This window comes from Bufo gargarizans, chromosome 6, assembly GCF_014858855.1.
Source record: "Bufo gargarizans isolate SCDJY-AF-19 chromosome 6, ASM1485885v1, whole genome shotgun sequence".
Classification (NCBI taxonomy): Eukaryota; Metazoa; Chordata; class Amphibia; order Anura; family Bufonidae; genus Bufo; species Bufo gargarizans.
Window position 1 is genome coordinate 98,743,788 of NC_058085.1, and position 19,653 is coordinate 98,763,440.

The 19,653-nt window shown below is 43.9% G+C and overlaps 1 protein-coding gene across 3 annotated transcripts in view; it reads right to left on the bottom strand.

The window, feature by feature from the left end:
- Nucleotides 1-4,305: 4,305 nt before the first annotated feature.
- The window catches only part of LOC122942572 (protein MTSS 1-like), a 135,044-nt gene continuing 119,696 nt past the window's right edge, over nt 4,306-19,653 (bottom strand). For 2 of the 3 annotated variants that reach the window (XM_044300230.1, XM_044300232.1), the window contains exons 10-14: nt 17,541-17,655; nt 14,903-15,028; nt 13,819-13,969; nt 10,948-10,974; nt 4,306-8,680 (exon numbers count right to left, since the gene is read on the bottom strand). In XM_044300230.1, the coding sequence (XP_044156165.1) occupies nt 7,980-8,680; nt 10,948-10,974; nt 13,819-13,969; nt 14,903-15,028; nt 17,541-17,655 (1,120 nt within the window). In that variant the 3' untranslated portion in view covers nt 4,306-7,979. The remainder of the gene's footprint in view (nt 8,681-10,947; nt 10,975-13,818; nt 13,970-14,902; nt 15,029-17,540; nt 17,656-19,653) is intronic. The other variant, XM_044300231.1, reaches the window with a different exon arrangement.

The window sequence follows — 19,653 nt, forward strand, 5'->3', positions numbered from 1 at the left end:
GACCAATGCAGTTATTGGGAAGGTCCACTTAATGACTGACACATGGACAAGTGCTTTTGGCCAGGGACGCTACATTTCCCTGACAGCACAATGGGTGAACGTTGTGGAGGCCGGGAGCGAGTCGTACCCTGGGATGGCACAGGTGCTACCGACGCCAAGGATTGCGGGCCATACTTCCATCAGGATTTCCGCCACCACCTGCATTAGTGGCTGCAACACCCCCTTCTCCTCCTCCATATCCACTTCCACCTCTGAATTCTCATCTTGCAGCACCAGTCAGCCATCAGTCAGTAGCTGGAAGCAGTGTAGCACTGCAGTGGGGAAGCGGCAACAGGCCGTTCTGAAACTAATTTGCTTAGGTCACAAATAGCACACTGCCGCAGAGCTGTGGCAGGATATAAGGGACCAGACTGAGCTGTGGCTCTCGCCACTCAACCTACAACCAGGCATGGTTGTGTCTGATAATGACCGTAACTTGGTGGCGGCTTTGGAGCTCGGCAAGCTCAGACACATCCCATGCCTAGCCCACGTATTCAACCTTTTGGTTCAGCGGTTTCTCAAAACCTACCCCAATTTGCCTGAGCTACTGGTGAAGGTGCGCTGCGTGTGTGCAGATTTCCGCAATTCATCGACAGCTTCAGCCGACCTTTCAACGCTGCAGCAGCACTTCAAATTGCCAGATCACCGACTGTTGTGCGATGCCCACCACCTCTCACCCCATTACTCCTCTGCCTCTCCTCTCTGCCAATCCCTTCACTGGCTCCCCATTGCCTAGCGAAATTCACTTCAAAGTACTAACAAATACATACAAGGCCGTCCATAACCTGTCCCCTCCCTACATCTCTGAGCTACTTTCCAAAATCCAAATACATCCCCACACGCACTCTCCGATCCTCACAAGACCTCCTTCTCTCCTCACGGGCAGGGCCCTCTCTCCTTCTGTACCAGTTTGTAACTCGTCTTGTTTATGATTAGTGCAATTGTCTGTATTATGTATGTGCACCCCTTATCATATGTACAGCGCTATGGAATGAATGGCGCTTTAATAATAAATAATAATAATAATAATAATAATAATCTCAGCTTTCTACAACCAGGGTCCTACAAGAGCTTTCACAAGACAAATAAAACACAAGGTTCTTAATGTTCTTTAATTTAAAGCTAGAATATTAAGACAGTCATACAAAATAAGAAAACGATAATATATACAATTTACAGAAAAACGCTCAAAAAACAATTTGTATATTTTTTTTTAATTGTGCCAACATTTTAATCATTCACAAATTTAAAAAAACTTCTATTTGGTGTCCGTTTCACTAAATGGGAACAGTCATCTTGTTCTAGGATTCTGGGGCTTGTGCACATGCGGGCACTGGCAGCACATTGATTTCGTATGTCAGATGTTACATAAGGTCTCTGCGCCATTGGGCATAACACTCATGGTTTTGATTTTGGGATCCACAATCTCTTTGATGTCCTCAGTAGAACTTATATGGAAATACTGTGGACCTATGCAGGCAGCCAAAGCAAAGTGCCCATACACTGGTAGATCTTTATGTATATAATAATGCTGTATATACTAGATAGCCGTGTTACACTTTGTGCCAAAAAACAAGTATTTTCTGAATTCTGATCACCTGACATAATTATGTCCCGGTTGCCAAAAAAATAAATAAAAAAGTCTGGAGGATGTTTAAAGGGGAAATAGAGTACAAAATAATTGTTTTAAATCTGCATATAAATGTGAGGAGATCACATGGTAAAGACTGACTCAATACCAGTGTGATCTCCTCAAAGGTATTTATGACTTTTTTTTAACTGGATTTCTCTTTGAGGACTCATGCACACAGCCGTTGCATGCATTGGGGACCACAATTTGCGGCCCCCAATGCACGGGCAACATCCATGCAGCTGCTGCATATGGATCCAGACCCATTTAACTTGAATGGGTCCGTGATCCGACCGCACTGCAGAAAAATAGAACAAGTTCTATTTTTTGCGGTGCGGAGGCACGGACAGAAACCCCACGGAAGCACTCCATTCCACACCTTCCAGATTGCGGACGCCTTCAAGTGAATGCGAGCAGCAATACGGGCAAGGCCGGGTGCACGAGGTCTAAAAGGGATGCCCGGTCGATCAAAAGTTTTGAAAAAAGGTTCAGAATACCGACCCACAACTGCTACTCTTTTGAAACATCCCTCTCGACACACAGGAAATGACCGCTCAGCCAATCACTGGCTACAGCACTAGCCGGCCTCAACATGTGACTGACAGAATGGTTTAGGCGGTACCAAGAAAGCATGATGGGATCAGTAAGGCAAGTATTCCACATTCAGACTACAGTAAAAAAAAAACTAAAACGGCAAAACAGTCCCCCCCCCCACTTAGTTAAAATACGTCCCTTTTAATTATATGATTGCTATTGGTCCGTGAAAATGGACAATTATAGGACATGTCCTATTTTTTGACAGCCGTTATTCACAGGCAGTTAATAAAATGGCCGGGTGAATAACCCCATAGACCACCATTATTCTTAGTGTCATGTGAATGTAGCCTTACACCATTATGAACCATTTTCCAAAAATGTTTAATTGCCGGACAACCCCTTTGAAGTGGTGGTCTGGATTTATGTAAATAATGTTGGCTGAAACAAGCACATGAAGTTTTTTAAGACTCTTCTCAGTTTGCATTTTAGTTCCTGTATCATCTTGGTCCTGAAGATCTGGAACTACATGGACAACAGGAAGAGCTAGTAGACAGAAGCTGAACCTGTCCATGTAAGAGTTAGCCTCCATGATATACTCATGCTAACCAATTTAAAACAGGAAGCTGAAATCACTTCCTGTGCTCAATTCAACAAGCTTTATTTTCAGAAACACATTATAATTGTATTTGACTTCTAGTGATACTCTAAGCAGCAATGTAATCTTACACTGAATATTCTTTGCAGTTTACTCCTGGGCTGATGTTGTATTAGAAGGGCAATGGTCCAACTTGTATTAAGTCAAACATTTAAAATAGCACTCAAAATATAGATGAATAATTTTAAAGTGGAAACCCAGACCGGCTGAGCCCATTATTATATTACAAAAAAAAAAAAAAAAAAAAAAAAAAAAAAAAAACTACTTTACAAATATTACCATGTTTTTTTCAGCATATTCTAAATTTTCCAGAGCACAATGAAAATCAGTTTCTCACGTAATGCTTCATATATATCTTCTGAAAAAAAAAAAATCTAAAAACTAATTTGGATTTTTTTGTTGTTGCAATAAAGTTCTCAAAATTATTTCTATACTAGACTATAAAGAAAGAAAAAATGCTTAACCCCCCCCCCCCACAAAAAAAATTAAGAGGATTTCTTTCCTATACACAATGGAGGTGTCCATTTTGTAGCCAAGTTGCTTAAAGGTATATTCACTGAGGCACTGCCTCTAAAGCTGGCCCTACATATTATATTATTTCTGTCCATCAAAGGGGTTGTTCAGAAAGGTTTCTTAAAATAAAATTAAATAAAAGAAGCCATTGTCACTCCCATGCTCCCGTTTCAGCGATTACTGGGCTGCCCTTTACTTCCTACCCCCTGCTCAGACAATCACTGGCCACAGTGAGGACCCATCTCCGCAAGTAACTAGCTGAGCAGGGATCTTGGGGCACTAACTGTGTGTTGAGAGTGGACTAGGAAGCAGAGACCTACTGTGACCCGGTAGGCGTTGGAATGGGAGCGGTTGGGGACTAGAGGAGAGAGTATCCCTTCGTCTTTCTATTTTTTTTTTATCCCATTTTGAACCCTTTGTAAATAATCCGCCCCCCCCGATGACCTCTGATTCCCATAGGACCAAAAGTACACGTTTATCACTATGAAGGTGACTCTTACGCCACTCATATCCAGGAGAACAATATAAATAGCTGGCCAATATAGCCAATTTAGGAGATTCCTTAGTCACCAACAGCAATCTAAAGCCTATGGTGGCCATGATACCAGACATATAGGGTAGTAACCGACATAGTAGATTCCCATTAATACTAGTGCAGCTCTAAAAATGGCTGCCTCTGCTATGTGCATATCAGAGATCCACTATAACTTACAGTAGACATGTTGATTTTTTTCAATTTAAACTTTTTTTTGCTGTTAAATATAATCTTATCAAGCGTAATGGAAAAAAAAAATCCAACATATAATCAAGCAATCAAAATGCCTCTAAACCTTCCCCCAAAAAAGTAGTACAGAAAACTTTACCCCCGGGTGGAAATTCTTAAAAGGAAAAGTCACCAAAATATTTACAGTTAACATAAAAGACCACAAAATTTAGAGACACAAAATATATATATATTTTAAAGCAAGATTCAAGACGATTTGACAAAGTACAAATATATAAACGTCAAGTGACAGGGAAAAATCAACACAAGCGTCTTTCTTTTTAATTTTTTTTCTTCCACAGTTGCGTTAAATTGTGCAGGGTGCGTCTAAAGCTTTTGAAACAAAGCAGAATCATTGATAGGCAACTGCTGAAACTGGTTAGAATTTCATTTCCATAAGATTGCCATATTCCGAATGACAATGGGACTTTGGATATGGTGAACTAATGAGAAGCAAAAATGCGAAAATAAAATTAGAAAAAAATGCGTTGCGAAGGCTAAAATATAATCCCAGGTCTCTCTACGTTTCACAGTGCAATATATTTTGAAGATGATGAAGCATATCAGAGTTTTTTAAATATATTTTTATAAAGAACTGCTCTGGGAGTATATATATGAAAATGGTCCCAGCAAGCGGACCGAAACGTCGCTGCTTGGGTGAATAAAGGATCCCACATTTTCACCTTAAGGACGTGCTGCGGTGTATTTATTCTTCTATATATATATCTATATATATATCTATATATATATATATATATATATATATATATATATATATATATAGATAGATTTATAGTTAGTCATTGCTTCTAAACTGATATATGGCTTCTTAAAGGGGTTGCACAGTGCAAAGATATGGATGACCTATGCTCAGGATCAGCAGGGGTCCGACTTCTGGCACACCCGCCGATCAGCTGTTTGAAGGGATGGCGGCTCTAGTGTGAGGGCTGCTTCCGCCTCATAACCACACATTGTCTCGCTTGTAGAGGCAGCGCAGCGCAATTACAACTGCTCACGCGAATGGGACGAGCAGTTGTAATCACACTGCGCCGCCTCTGAAAATGAGATGGCACACAGGTAATTTTGAAGCGGAAGCAGCCCTCGCACTGGCGCCTCTACCCCTTCAAACATCTGTAGAGGTCATCAATATCTAAGCACTGCAAAACTCCTTTAAGTGCAAATTGCCAAATAGGCTTTGAAAGGTCTAATAAACCCAATAGTCTTGGGAGGGGGACCTGGTCACTTTTCAAGCTGAACAAACCCGAGCCTATATATCGGAGACTGTGCCACTCTTTGCCATTGCAATGTTGTGATAATATAACCCTCGTGCCAACCATTTGTGGGCAGCTTATAAAAATTGGGCACTTTTTTTTCCCAGTGTCCTTAAAAATTTGATGAGCCCGTGTTTTTTTTTTTTAAGGGGGTTGTCAATTCCTAGGTCAGTGACGTCACGCTCATCAGTCACATGGCTTAGGCGGAGCATAGTCCCAGCGAAGGGGCTGAGATGTAATATCAAGCCCATCCACAATACAACAGATGAAGGGCTCACCAGAGTTTGAAACCTATTGAAATAGCCGATCGGCGGGGTTGCCGGGTGTCGGTGTCGGACCCCCACTGATCAGATACTGATGTATTATCCAGAGGATAGGTCATCAGCACGAAACACTTGGAAAACCCCTTTAAGCTTTAGGAATTCATACAGATTATTGTGATTATAATCCTTATGATTTTGCAGCTCACAGCAAATGCCGGTAATGAGTTCACTTCAGTATGTTGGGTGTAGACAGCTGCTCCGTCTATCTCTAATGGAGTACAGCTCTATTCACACGGAAAACACGGGACCCCCGCTCTCATGATTAAAAGGGGGTTCTAGTAGTTGGACCCTAGCGATTACTCTCTTTGGATAAGTTTGAAACTTTGCACAATCCCTTTAATGCTAATAATAAGATCAATTTAGGGTCTTCTGTACTTGCCAGTTTTGACCAGCAGGTGGCAAACACTAGATCAACTTTATACATTGCATTACAGCCTGGTACTTAATGCCACTACGCAATCTCTTCTACCCAATCACATAACTCGTGCTGAATTCTCCCTAGGTTCTGACCCGTTCCGCAGTAACTTACTTATCTGCAAGCAGACTGAAGCTCACATCGCATGTACACCTACTGCTACAAAATGCCACAAACCGAGTGGCATAGCACATCTTCTGAACAGTCCTATATAATGTCTGCAGCCAGCACAAGAATTATTGTAAGGGTGGCTTTATCATGTGTATATCCAAGAAGGATGCACAAAGTCACGTACAAACAGCTAGCCTGCATGTAACCCCCGTTTCCATACTACATTAATGGTGAACGGACTCTAGAATACATTTCTGGAGAAGAGACTAGTTTAGAACATGAAAGTCTATAGTGTCACGGCTCACAGTCATGCACCGGGCAGTGCAGCTCACTGGGATATCTGGACTGCACCACTGTGTGCCGCCATGCCACTCGCTGGCCACAGGTCCAATCACTGCAGCCTAAAGATCACTTAAAGTAGTCAGTATGATTATTAAATAAGAATAAAGTAACTCTTAAATAAATAATTCTGCTTTAATGTGGTGCATCTCTGTACAAAGAAAAATTGGCTATACACTGTACTTCCCATACTTCTGACAGTAACCAGTTTCTAATTCAAGTGTAATGTTGGCATCCAACTTGTGGGCAACACAAAAGGTGGCATTATATATATATATAAAAAAAAAAAAGTACAATATTCACAATGCATTTTGATTAAGTGTGATAAATACGGCCCCATATTGGCGGCATTACAGTAACCGCTGGCGTATCCTAGGGCAGTAGTCTCCAACCTTTAGCACCATGTGAGCCATGGTCGGAAGCCACATAAAAAGAGACACATATTAAATTTGGGGCATCAGTGTCTGATAGGTGCACCTATCTTTAGAATGGAGACCACAAAGTAAAGGATGGCACACCGCACATGCGCAGTTTCCCTCTATTCATTTCTATGGGAGTGCCGAAAATAGCCAAACAGCGCGCCACTGCTCCACTCTTTTCTATGTGGATGCCGGAAACAGCCGTCCCAGCATTATAGGCACTCCAATAGAAATGAAGGGAGGGTGGCCACGTGTGCGTGGTGCACCCGCCTTCACTTTGCGGGCTCTGTTCTAAAGATAGGTGCGTGCCCCAGAGGTGGGACCCGCACCTATTGGCGGCATATTCTAGTGATATGCCGCCAATGTACGAGATGACACAACCCCTTTAACTCTGGACTGACAAAGCACGGGGTTACGAGCCAGTGCAGCATGGGGTTGGCGACCACTGTTCTAGAGGTTACTATCACTCAACTGTAAAGCAACACGTCTGCTCATTGAGGGCTGCAGGAAGCCAGTCCTGCAAATCTACCAAAAAATAAAAAATAAAGCATGAAAGACAAGGATGGGAACAGGACTTCTTCTGGCCTCTAAGACTTGAGACGACACCAGGGAACGACTTGTGTCTAAAAAGAAACATTCAGATTCAAGCAGAGACAACAGTGTTCAAACTGCTCTACCTGGGTCAAGGCACTTTGCCATCACGGCTCTGGCCTGAGAGCTAGAAAGTGATCCAAAGCGAAATAAATCCTCTAAAATACATAGCACTAAGATAAAAAGCAGGCTAAAAATAAACTAAAACAATCCTGGAAGATAAATGTAGGTACAGACCGAGAGCGAACAGAACCCTGCATCATGGCAGCTAGCCGAGCCGATGACCAGAAACAATCGGAACGTAAAGTCTTTATAATAGTAATAAAAATATCGTCTCTTTAACCGAAGCAAAGGGCAAGCGAGGCAACCTGCTTCACTTGAACTGCGGGGCTGATCTATCATTGCTGATTGTTTTTCTAAGCTTCACTCCACGCTTTATCATTGAGAGCATATCGTCCTGGTGTACGACCGCCTCATTATTGCTGACGCTGGTGGCTTCACTGGCAGCGGGTGTCGGTGTGCTATCTATTGGTCCTGGGCTGCTTGCAAACGCTTTCTGTGTGTTCAAGGGCAGCGGATTGATCCCTTGAGAATAGGAAAAGGATTGCTTAGGTATAAAGGCACAATATGTTGTTTGTATGGCGTTGAGGCTTTGAGCAGAAGAACACAGCCCTGGCTTTATTTGGCCGAGATCTGATCTATGATCCTGGGTAGAAGAGAAATCTTTGCTGTTTGTCCTCTCACCAAAGGGGTTTGCGGGAGCATATGGTAAAGTTGGGGTCATAACTGGCACCACGGGAGTTCGGATAGGTATCGGAACGCCGCTGATCGTGCCTCTCCTTATGGTTGGCTTGTTGGAAGGTTTCCTTTTTATGGTGGCAACGTAAGGTGATCGGACAAGCGGGTCAGGCTCCGCTAGAAGACTGACGGTTGACGCGGGCCTCTTGGCTTGAAACATTCTTCTGTAATTCTGGCTTATGTCGCTATTTCTGGGGATCGTAGATGACTTGTCGAAATCCAGTTGGTCGGTTTCTTCTTGTTCTCCATGCAGCGAGATATAATCATAGTCTGCAACTAAAGATAAATGAGGAATTTAAGTAAAGAAATGCAGAAAGGTGAAATAAATGATAAACACGCAATGTTACATAAAGTAGTGGAATGAGAGCAAACATAAAATTACTATATAGAAATGTAAAAATGTTTTCACAGGAGCTCTCTGCTCAAGCTTTACAAGCGCTGATGTTCCTGATTTGTGCATTAAAGTGCATCTGTCAGCAGCTTTGTACCTATGACACTGGCTGACCTGTTACATGTGCACTTGGCAGCTGGAGGCATCTGTGTTGGTCCCATGTTCATATGTGCCCGCATTGCAGAGAAAAATTGTGTTTAGAATATATGCAAATGATCCTCTAGGAGCAATGGGGGCATTGCTGTTACACCTACAGGCTCTGCTCTCTCTGCAACTGCCGTACCCTCTGCACTGTGATTGGCAGGGCCACACGTGATCACATTTACACTGCCTGGCCCCTGTCAATGTGCAGAGGGCGTGACAATTGCAGAGAGAGCAAAGCCTCTAGATGTAAAGGCAATTCCCCCGTTGCTCCTAGAGACTCATTTTCATATATTAAAACTTAATTTTAATCAGCAATGTGGTCACATATGACCAAGGGACCAACACAGATGCCTTCAACTGCCAAGTGCACATGTAACAGGTCAGCCCGTTTCATAGTTAGAAATCTGCTGACAGATCCCCTTTAATGCATCTGTGATTCAGAGCTGCTCTTCCTACTGTATCTGGGGGACAGCGAGTATTCTACTGCTATACGATCGTTGGGGGTTCAACCTCTAAGATCCCCATAGATCCTGAGAATGCATCTTTCCTCACATAGCAGCTCCTGCCCACCCACTGTGCAGGGGAACTGCGGTAAAGCTCCATTCCCTGCACAACCGATTGGCATGGAGCGGCGCTGTCCAAGGATAAACAGTAAAGGTGCCTAAGGCTTTGTTCACATCACCGTTCAGCCTTTCCGTTCTCCTGCTCCGTTTAGGGGCAGGAGAACGGAAAGGACAGATAAGCACATAACTGACGCCAAACTGAGTCAAACGGAGCCTGAGGACCCCATAGACCATAATGGGGTCCATTATGTTTCCGCTCAGAAGATGATTTTTAAGCGGATACAAAAGTTGTGCACGCAGGACTTTTGTCTCCGCTTAAAAATCATCTTCTGAGCGGAAACATAACGGACCCCATTATAGTCTATGGGGTCCTAAGGGCTCCGTTTGACTCAGTTTCGCGTCAGTTATGTGCTTATCCGTCCTTTCCGTTCTCCTGCCCCTAAATGGAGCAGGAGAACTGAAAGGCTGAACGGTGATGTGAACGTAGCCTTAGTGCTTCACTTTCAGGATCGGTGAAGGTCCAAGAGGTTGCCCTCCATAAAGTGAAGGTATATCCTTTTATGAGATGCTAATGCTCCTTAAATTTTTTGGGTGTGCCCTCAAGTTCTACCATGTGATATGATGATCTATAGGTAGCAGTATATGTTTATAGCAAATCTGTGGAAGGAAAATGACTGGTTAATGTTCAATTTTATCCATAACCCAAGCTTAAAACACAGAAATGAAGAGACGGGTGACAACACACGGGAAAGGTCATAATACTAGGTAAAATCTAGTATTGACAAAGGCACAACACGGGGAGCATTCTGCTTGGATTTGCAACTAGCTGTTTCCACAGTGAAAAGCTTGGAGGCAGAAAACCGCTTTAGAAGTGAAGGATCAATTAAAGGGGTGGGCAGCTTTATGAAAAAGCGCCATTTTCGCTCCTTGCAAAGTCACATCCATTAGGTACAAAAGCCATTTCTTCTGAGCGCACGCTGCTTGCGCAGGTGGAGAACACGAGATCAGACACTCTACATCCTCCATTGCAACACACTGTGTCCAGGAACTTAGCGCAGGAGCAACGTGTCACATGAAGGATCCAGAATGATGTCTGGTCACATGCCCCTGTGCTTCTGTGGCCATATTATGGACGCAAAGGGTGTTTGGTCGGTAAACATGACTTTCGTAATTAGGAGGCTGTGGCATCGCAAGGGGCAGCGTAGAACTTCTGATGATTATAAACTTCTGGATTATAAAGCTGATCAACAGAGCGGCCTGTGGCACCGAAAGTGTTAAAACACTGAATAAAATCACCAAGCAATGGACAACCACTAGAAGACAGAGCTGTACCGGGAGCAGTACGGAGGTGCTGGACACAACACTGGAGCACATGACAGGCACAACACCACATTATACAGGATTGGAGCAACCCAGTCCAATCTAATGAAAAAGCAGATTCTTACCAAAAAGAGAGGGTTCCTTCTTTAAGGCTGTGGAAAAAATGCACACATGTTGGTTGAGACACTAAGGAACTCTCGAAGCAGATGCTAACAACATGCTAGGTGCCAAGATCCTCCTAGTTCATCAAAAGGTAATCGTGAAGGGGTTTGTGTCCTCTTTGCCAAGCTAAACTTAAAGGGGTTGTCCGAGATGAGAAAATGTATGGCCTATCTTTAGGACGGATCCTCAGTATTAGATAGGCGGGGGTCCGAAGGTTGTCCCCCGTGTCGATAAGCTGTTTGAAGGGGCAGCAACACTTGTGCAAGAGGTGATGCCAAGAGCTAGACCCCCAATGATCTTATATTGATGGACTGTCCTAAGGGTAGGTTACCATACTGGCTTCTCAGACAACCCCTTTAAAGAGGGTTATCCTAATAATTTAATGAAAAAAAATATTTGGAGTAACGCACACCGTGAACTATACGAGTGCAAAAAAACATTGCTCTCCAGTGTAATGTTCATATATTTTTTCCCTTGCATTTCCTGGAGGACTTTCTTTTTTGTGGGCAGCAGCAGCTCCTGCTTCTCACGCACTGCAATCAGCTCTTGTTAACCCCTTCCTCCCCTGCATAGAAAATAGCCCCTCACATTCTGCCCCAGAGACACGTATGGTATGTATTGCCCCACAACTCCATTCTCCACTGTCTATATGTCTATGGATTTAGAAGTAGTGATGGATGAATGAGAGGAGTCACTATGAGATCACCAGCGCTGAGGAGGGGAGCTACTGAGCACGTCAGTCCACCTCTGAATGCAGGAAAGGGTGGACTAGAAGGATAAACAGCAGGGGGCGCCACAAGAGAGGAAAATGTAACGTGTATTAAAAAAAACAACAATATTTTTATCATGTGTATTTTGCAGTACAGGCTGTGCTATTATTTTTTTTGCTATAATGGACCTCAGGTATGTGTAGGTTCACATCTTCATAAGAGGTAATACAGTATTCTGGCAGAGGAACAGACTTCCTGATTTACTGCATCTGACATAGTCGGACACCTCCGCATCCTCATCGACTATAATGGGATCTGGCAGGTTTCTGGCTTAAATGCCAGCTTTCTGCCAGACAGATATTGCCGCATGCAGCGATATATGTCTGGCAGAATGTAAGACCCCATTATAGTCAATGGAGATCTGGCAGAGTGCGGTGGTGTCCGACAATGCAGGATACGGTAAGGCTACTTTCACACTAGCGTTCGATTGGATCCGTTCTGAAAGGATCCGATCATATTAATGCAGACGGAGGCTCCGTTCAGAACGGATCCATCTGCATTATATTAGCAAAAAAAGGCTAAGTGTGAAATTAGCCTGAACGGATCCGTCCAGACTTTTACATTGAAAGTCAATGGGGGACGGATCCGCTTGAAGATTGAGCCATATTGTGGCATCTTCAAACGGATCTGTCCCCATTGACTTACATTGTAAGTCTGGACGGATCCGCACGGCCAGGCGGACACCCGAACGCTGCTGAGCGGAGCGGAGGCTGAACGCGTCAGACTGATGCAGTCTGAGCGGATCCGCATCCATTCAGACTGCATCAGGGCTGGACGGAAGCGTTCGGGTCCGCTCGTGAGCCCCTTCAAACGGAGCTCACGAGCGGACAGCCGAACGCTAGTGAAACTAGCCTCACTCTGGTTGTCTGTTCCTCTGTTGAAACAGACTACTGGATTTAAGTGCCAAAAATGTCAAATCTGCTTCAGGTTTTTAGAGGCAACCTTTTCTCTTTAACAATGTTGTCATGAAGCCCATCAGCATACTGGAACAGCTCCTCTGTTCTCTATAGAAGGGACATGTATTTAGATGACAGCTTGCCACCATCTCAGGGAATTTCAAGGGGTTATCCAGGAAATGATAATGAGGAACTATTCTCAGGATAGATCCTAATTATCACATCGGCGGGGGTCCGAGTCCCAGCACCCCCACCGATCAGCTGTTATAGGGAGTCACAGCACTCACCGGAGCACTGGATAGGCAATGCAGACTTCCAGCAGATTACCAAGTGTAGTGCTGTATGTAGTATGGCTGCTGTGCCTGATAGTTCAGCTCCATTCACTTCAGTGGGGCTGAGCTGCAGATAGGCCATGTGACTGAAGAAAGAGACCACAGTGCCCAGCCTTTTCAAACAGCTGATCAGCGGGGGTCCTGGGAGTCAAACCCCCGCCGATCTGATACTGAGGATAGGTCATCAATATAATTTACCCCTTGCAAGTGTTGACATTTCTAGCTGAATGGCTCCTCTTAGTAAAGCAAATAGATCACGCAATTCTCAAATATAATGCAACTCCAGGCTCAATCTATCCCGATTCCATGTTGGACAACATCCATCACTAACAATTGCCAGGGAATTGAAAGGAGTTGTCCTAAGAAAAATATTTTACAGTTTTCCAACCAGCACCTGGATCTGAATACTTTTGCATATGCATGTAACTAAACATTTAGTATAGCCACTGATTTATTGAATGAAACCTATCTGTATAGCGCCACCTGCTGGTTGCTCTTTTTCTAATTCCTCTGTCCTGCTCATTGAGATGGAAGCACATGCTCAGTTCTATCCGTCAACGGCAGAAGACGGAAACACCCTCTGAGACGTGCCCCCTAAGCCAGAACAATTGGAGCAATAAATGTGGAGATCTCTGGATCCATGTGAGGTACAGGGTTGGTTCTAGCTTTGTTAGAAAGAGTTTGTCATGTACTAGATTATGGATGATTTTAACTTTTTACATTAATCATGGGATAACCATTTTAATATAATCCATATTCTTAAGTCTAGACAGATCTGCTTTAGGGAAATACAGTCAAGTACATAAGAAACGTAAAATGCTACACAAACAACTCACCATGAGAGGGAATGGTGTCGTCGGAGCACGAAGGGGTAGTAGTCTGTGTGCTGTACCCACTGGAGCAATGCAAAGAATCACGGCTAAGTTGGATTTCGGAGTTCAGGCCTTGACTTAAAGCCAAAGCTAGGTGATCACGTGCAAGTTTTGGCTGTAAAAGCAAGTGCATAACATTAACACCAGTAACCGAATAGTAAAAGCAATATCATACGTGACACTACAACTTCATTTTAAGGAGATCCCCACCTATATTTATTTTTTCAGCAATACGGTTAACATGGCAGTAAGAGATCACTAGGTCACGTGCCGCATGGGTGACAGGTCACTGTTGCGTCGAGTGATTAGCTGCGGCGATCACATGGCGCCCGTCAACAGGATATTGATGCCAGAGCAGTGCGGGGTACAGGTAAGTATGAACCGCACTGCGGATCGGCCACTCTGAGTTTTTATTTTATTTTTTATTAAAAAGGATTATCAAAGACAAAGAGAATGTAACAATTTCAACATCAGTAAAGCGTAGGAAAGAAATACGGAAAACTATCATGACTACTAAGTCCACGTGTTATCCCACATCTCAATACACTTTTCACTCATTAAAGGGTATTCTAGGGTTATTCTTTAAATAAAAATGTTTAAAAATAGCGAACGGCGAATACTGACCTTTCCGATACCATGCCGCTGCTGTTCCACGCTGATTCAGTCCCCAATCTTCTCAACTACCTCTTCTCAGGCTTTACACGCTGGAAACAGCTTGGGCTGCCTGGCCAGACAATCACTAGCTGAGGCAGGTCATTGCTGTGGTGAGTGAATGGCTGAGCAGGAAGCCCAAAAAAAGCAAGTGGAGAGGAGCAGGGACCTGAACAGCAGCGGCGGTGAGTACTCACCATATTTTATTTTTATATAGACCCCACTTTTAGTTAAAATACCCACACTAGACTATCCCTTTTGTTCTACAGGATGCAGCCATCTTATCACCACAATTATGTCATTGTTTGGTCTTCACTTCGCTGTATTTTCATGCTTCTTATTGGTTTCTAATCCACATCTCATTATACAATGGTAACGAAGAGTATCTGAAACCTGCCTTAGCCATGACTGGTGGTGGAGCCTTGAATCCATCGTTGGTCAGATTTGATTTGAAACTGCCATTCTCTCCACTGGGTCCACTAATGGGAGATACTTGTGGACTGCTGTTCACCATTTTGGGATCCTGTAGGAAGACAAGAGTAACTCCAGTGATCGTAGATCTGATATGGCACATCTTTAGTTTATCACTGCCAATTTAAGGCTGAGTTCACACGGGAGAGATTTCCGCGCCGGTGCAATGCGGGAGGTGAACGCATTGCACCCGCACTAAATCCTGACCCATTCATTTCAATGGGTCTGTGTACATGAGTGTTGTTTTTCACGCATCAGTTCTGCGTTGCGTGAAAATCGCAGCATGTTCCATATTCTGCGTTTTTCATGCAGCCCTGACCCCATAGAAGTGAATGGGGCTGCGTGAAAAATGCATTGCATCCGCAAGCAAGTGCAGATGCAATCCGGTTTTCACTGATGGTTGCTAAGAGATGTTGTTTGTAAACCTTCAGTTTTTTATCACGCGTGTGAAAAACGCATCAAAACGCACTGCACCCGCGCAGAAAAAACTGAACAACTGAACACAATCGCAGACAAAACTGACTGAACTTGCTTGCAAAATAGTGCGAGTTTCACTGAACGCACCCTGAACGCATCCGGACCTAATCCGTCACATTTGTGTGAACTCAGCCTAAAGGGAACCTGCCACCAGATACATCATTCTGAATTCGTATTAGAAGCGAGATGCACTCTTGTTCGTACATTGTAATAGTCTTGGTCCTATTTCAAAGGGTGACCTCTTTGTTGAGAAATTAGCTTTTTATTTTGTGCTAATTAGCCCCTGGGTGCAACGAGGGCATTGTCATTGCACCTTGTTGCCCCCGAGGCTCCTCTCCGGCTGCACCCCTGCCACTTTGACTGACAGGGTGCAGATGTACCCACGCCTGGCCCTGAAGTCTTATGGCAACACATTTGGCACATGGCTGAAGCGCCCAGCACAACTCTACCCACTGCACTAAAATGAAGAACAAACCCCTTTTTCTTTGGCATTTCTGACGATGGTGACAAACTGCTGTTTTGAAAAACTTTCTATCTAGTCAGGAGAAATTCTGTAAGTTAGAGAGGTTCTTCCAGAATGACAATTTATCACCTAGCCACAGAAAAACAGTGTCTGTCTGGTGGGGGTTTAACAGCTGGGACCAAGGGATCCTCTGTCGGCATCAGACATTCAAAACCATCAGAGAATGAGTTTTCTGCACAACATATGAACCTCGCCCTAAAAGGATGAGGTTTCTTCCTCCCTGAACAATCTCTATTCCCCTCCCTCTGTATATATATCATCGAGCAGCACTACAAACAGTGTACCGATCGAGAAAATCTCTAGTTCAAGGACGAAATGTCAAGAGGGACTTCAATGTGAAGGACTTCCTCTACCGCTCTGTTCTGTGCTTGGCTGAAAAAATGTGGGTTGGCAGTGACGGGGTGAGAGGAAGTTGATCTCTGGTCAAGTACCATCGAGGGCACTTTAATCAGTTAAGAGATTCATGTCTACCAAGTGCGGGAGGGGTCCAACATACATCTACGATTAGGTAGCATGTGTGTCACATTACAGAGCACACAGTTACTGCCGCAAGCTGACTCCTAAGTCAGGACCCGTGAATGCCTGAGGCCAGATAACATCTCAAGTGTGCCTACTTGTTGCACATGAAATAAAAATGGGGTCAAATGTTAGAAAGAAGACAAATTAAATATGAAAAGTCCCACCCCACCTGAAGACTACATGAAAATATAAACCAACACATCCATCACCATGCATTATAAAGGTGCTCTCCCTAGGGTAGGCCATCAATTTCAGATAGGCAGGAGTCAAACAACTCGCACTGCCCAATCAGCTGGTTGGAGCTAGAACTAGACACCAGAACTACGCAGCTCTTTTGCATTGTGTACTGGCTGGAACTGGTTACTGGGGCTCTTCTCCCATTGATGAGAATTTCCAGCATCGGAGTTACTCCCAAACAACTGATTGCTAGGGTTGCAAGCATCTCCCCCCCCCCAAATCACCGATATGATATTGAGGACCTATTTTAGGAATAGGTTAACAATTGGATGTATTTTTATCACACCCCCACGGCACTTTTCTGATGTAAATAAAAGTTGCAAACCCTGCGTTTGTGACTTTTTTTTTAACAAATGTTGTCACAAGGGCCATTTTTATGCTGTCCTTACAACTTTCTTGTTTGAAATTTTAGGAGGATCGGAATGGCGACAATAGAAAGGAGAGGTTTCAGAAAAGGGAATATAATTTTTTTTAAATGATTCCAATACCTTCCCTGCCATTTACAAAAACATTTTTAACTAGAACAACCCTCTTGTACATAAAAAAAAGGGGACCTATACTATAGCACAGCCATATTCATACAGATGTCGCTGTGTTAGGTAATGGAGTTAAGGGGCCATGGGGCTCCAATCGACTCGACTGCCCTCAGTTCTGCACAAAAATAGCACATTGATGCAATATCCCAGAAAACCCCTTTTCTCCTTTCACTCAAGATATCAGTGGAGAAGGTCTCAGCTCAGTAGCTCCCACTAATATCCATCACTAAAGGTGAACAGGAGGGTTTTTAAGACTCATCTTTTCTCATTACCTGGAACATAGTCTCCAGCATTATGGTGGAAGGTTGACGAATATGGAGGGTTTCCATTGAGCTTGAGATTGAGTCCATAGATGGGACATGCCTTATGGATCCATGCAGATAATTACTGTTGAGAAATGTAAGAATAAAAGTCATTTCACTGTTGTATTGGGTCATCATGAGTTGCACTTCCTCACAAAGTGGACTATTTTACTAATGTAGACTACGAGTAGAGTTACTGACTGCATTGTCTATACAGTGGAGCACATTCTGATCCTTGGTGGCTTTCTACTGAAGTCCAGGTAACGTTCTGCTAGGCCATTTAAAAGGATCAATTGTCTCTTAGACCAACAAATGACTAGACCTTGCTATATAACCGGCTTTGTAAAAAGTATCTTTGGTGCAAGTCCTTGCAGCAGAGTATGAATACTCGCAAATGCAGGATACCTCAATGTAAACCTTGGACATAGTAGTCCGCTTATACATCTCTAACAAGAAGCCTTTTATTTCAGCAGACCCTGGTGACTGATGGTCCTGGTCACAAGAGATTATTATTTCACCCAGTCAAACACCTTTCTATTGGAATGTAAAAGTAGACGGCACCTGGGAATAGAAGACATCTGATCGCTGGGCAGGCTATGCACCGTGCTGACCTATAGTAACCTTCACTGATGGTGCAATCCAAGCTCCCTCTGATAAAGAGGCTGGGGGATTCTGGCTGGGGATTAAGATATTGATGGCAGGGTAAAGTTACAAAACGTTTCGAAAGAAGAGTCTACACCGGCGATCTGTAAAAGGCTTTGCTGATGTCACTATTCTGTGACAGTAGCTGCTGACAAGACACAAATACCCGATCATGCCAGAAACGTTCCGCTTCACTGGTCTGAGTGGGGTGATAACTCCATCGGGCCACTAGATGGCACTCTTATTCTTCTCCTGCCTGGAGCCTAGATTCCATAGCACAGATGCAGGAAACCTGTGGTTCCCCAGCTTCAGTGGAGATACAAGTCCTGGTGTCCTCTGCCAGTGACTAGCTAGAAGAACGAGTTTGGGACATTTCCTAGAGAACTGCACATTGCCGCTGTGCTGCAGAGACATGTTCCTCTGATTATTCCATGGAGATTAAAAATTCTGACTTGTCTTCACAGACAGATCTAGTTACAAACATGTGGTTATTGGTTATATTTGTTATTATACATTTTACAGGTGTTATACCTTTCTCAGAAATGTACAATTTCCAACCAAACAAACTTGCCTAAACTGAACCAACCAGAGGCACGTGGAGCCCCTGCAGGTCCATACTGCAGACAGAGGCACTCCACATGCCACTATAGCAGGGATCAGCAACCTTTGGCACTTCAGCTGTTGTGCAACTAAAACTCCCACAAATGCACATCTATGGTTAGGTTATTACTTCCTATAGTTGTACTAGAGCCATTACTGGTGTATCTACAGCCGACTTCAATATCTGTTCCATCCGCCATGCAAACAGAAATCAAACGAAAAGCCACAATTCTCTGCATTATCGTTATAAAAATGTGGTTCCCTTCTTCCAAAAGCAGTGGCACACCTGCCCACAGGCTTTGTATGGTATTGCTTTAATGGGCCGGGGCTGAGCTACAATACCAGACACAGCCCACGGATTCAAAATCAGCACCGCATGTGAAGTTACCACATGTCCACTTCTCCTGAAGAGCCTGGATGACACTTTGTAATTTTCTTATCATCTTTTCTACTATTAAAAACGGCTGCGGATTTTCACCATGGAAATCTGTTGCAAATAATCCACAGCTCTTCCGCCACGTCCCACCCCCTACCCCAAGGCCCTTGTCCCTTTTCACAGGTCTGTTCACATGTTCTAAGCCCAGGAGGCAGCTCAGAGGGTTGAGGAGATGACAAAAAGGTGGTGACATTTCTATCCCTTAGGGCAGGCATCCTCAAACTGCGGCCCTCCAGCTGTTGTAAAACTACAACTCCCACAATGCCCTGCTGTAGGCTGTTCGGGCATGCTGGGAGTTGTAGTTTTGCAACAGCCGGAGGGCCGCAGTTTGAGGATGCCTGCCTTAGGGTATGTTCACACAACGGATTTTGAAAATCCGCCTCTTAAAATCAGCACTGATTTATG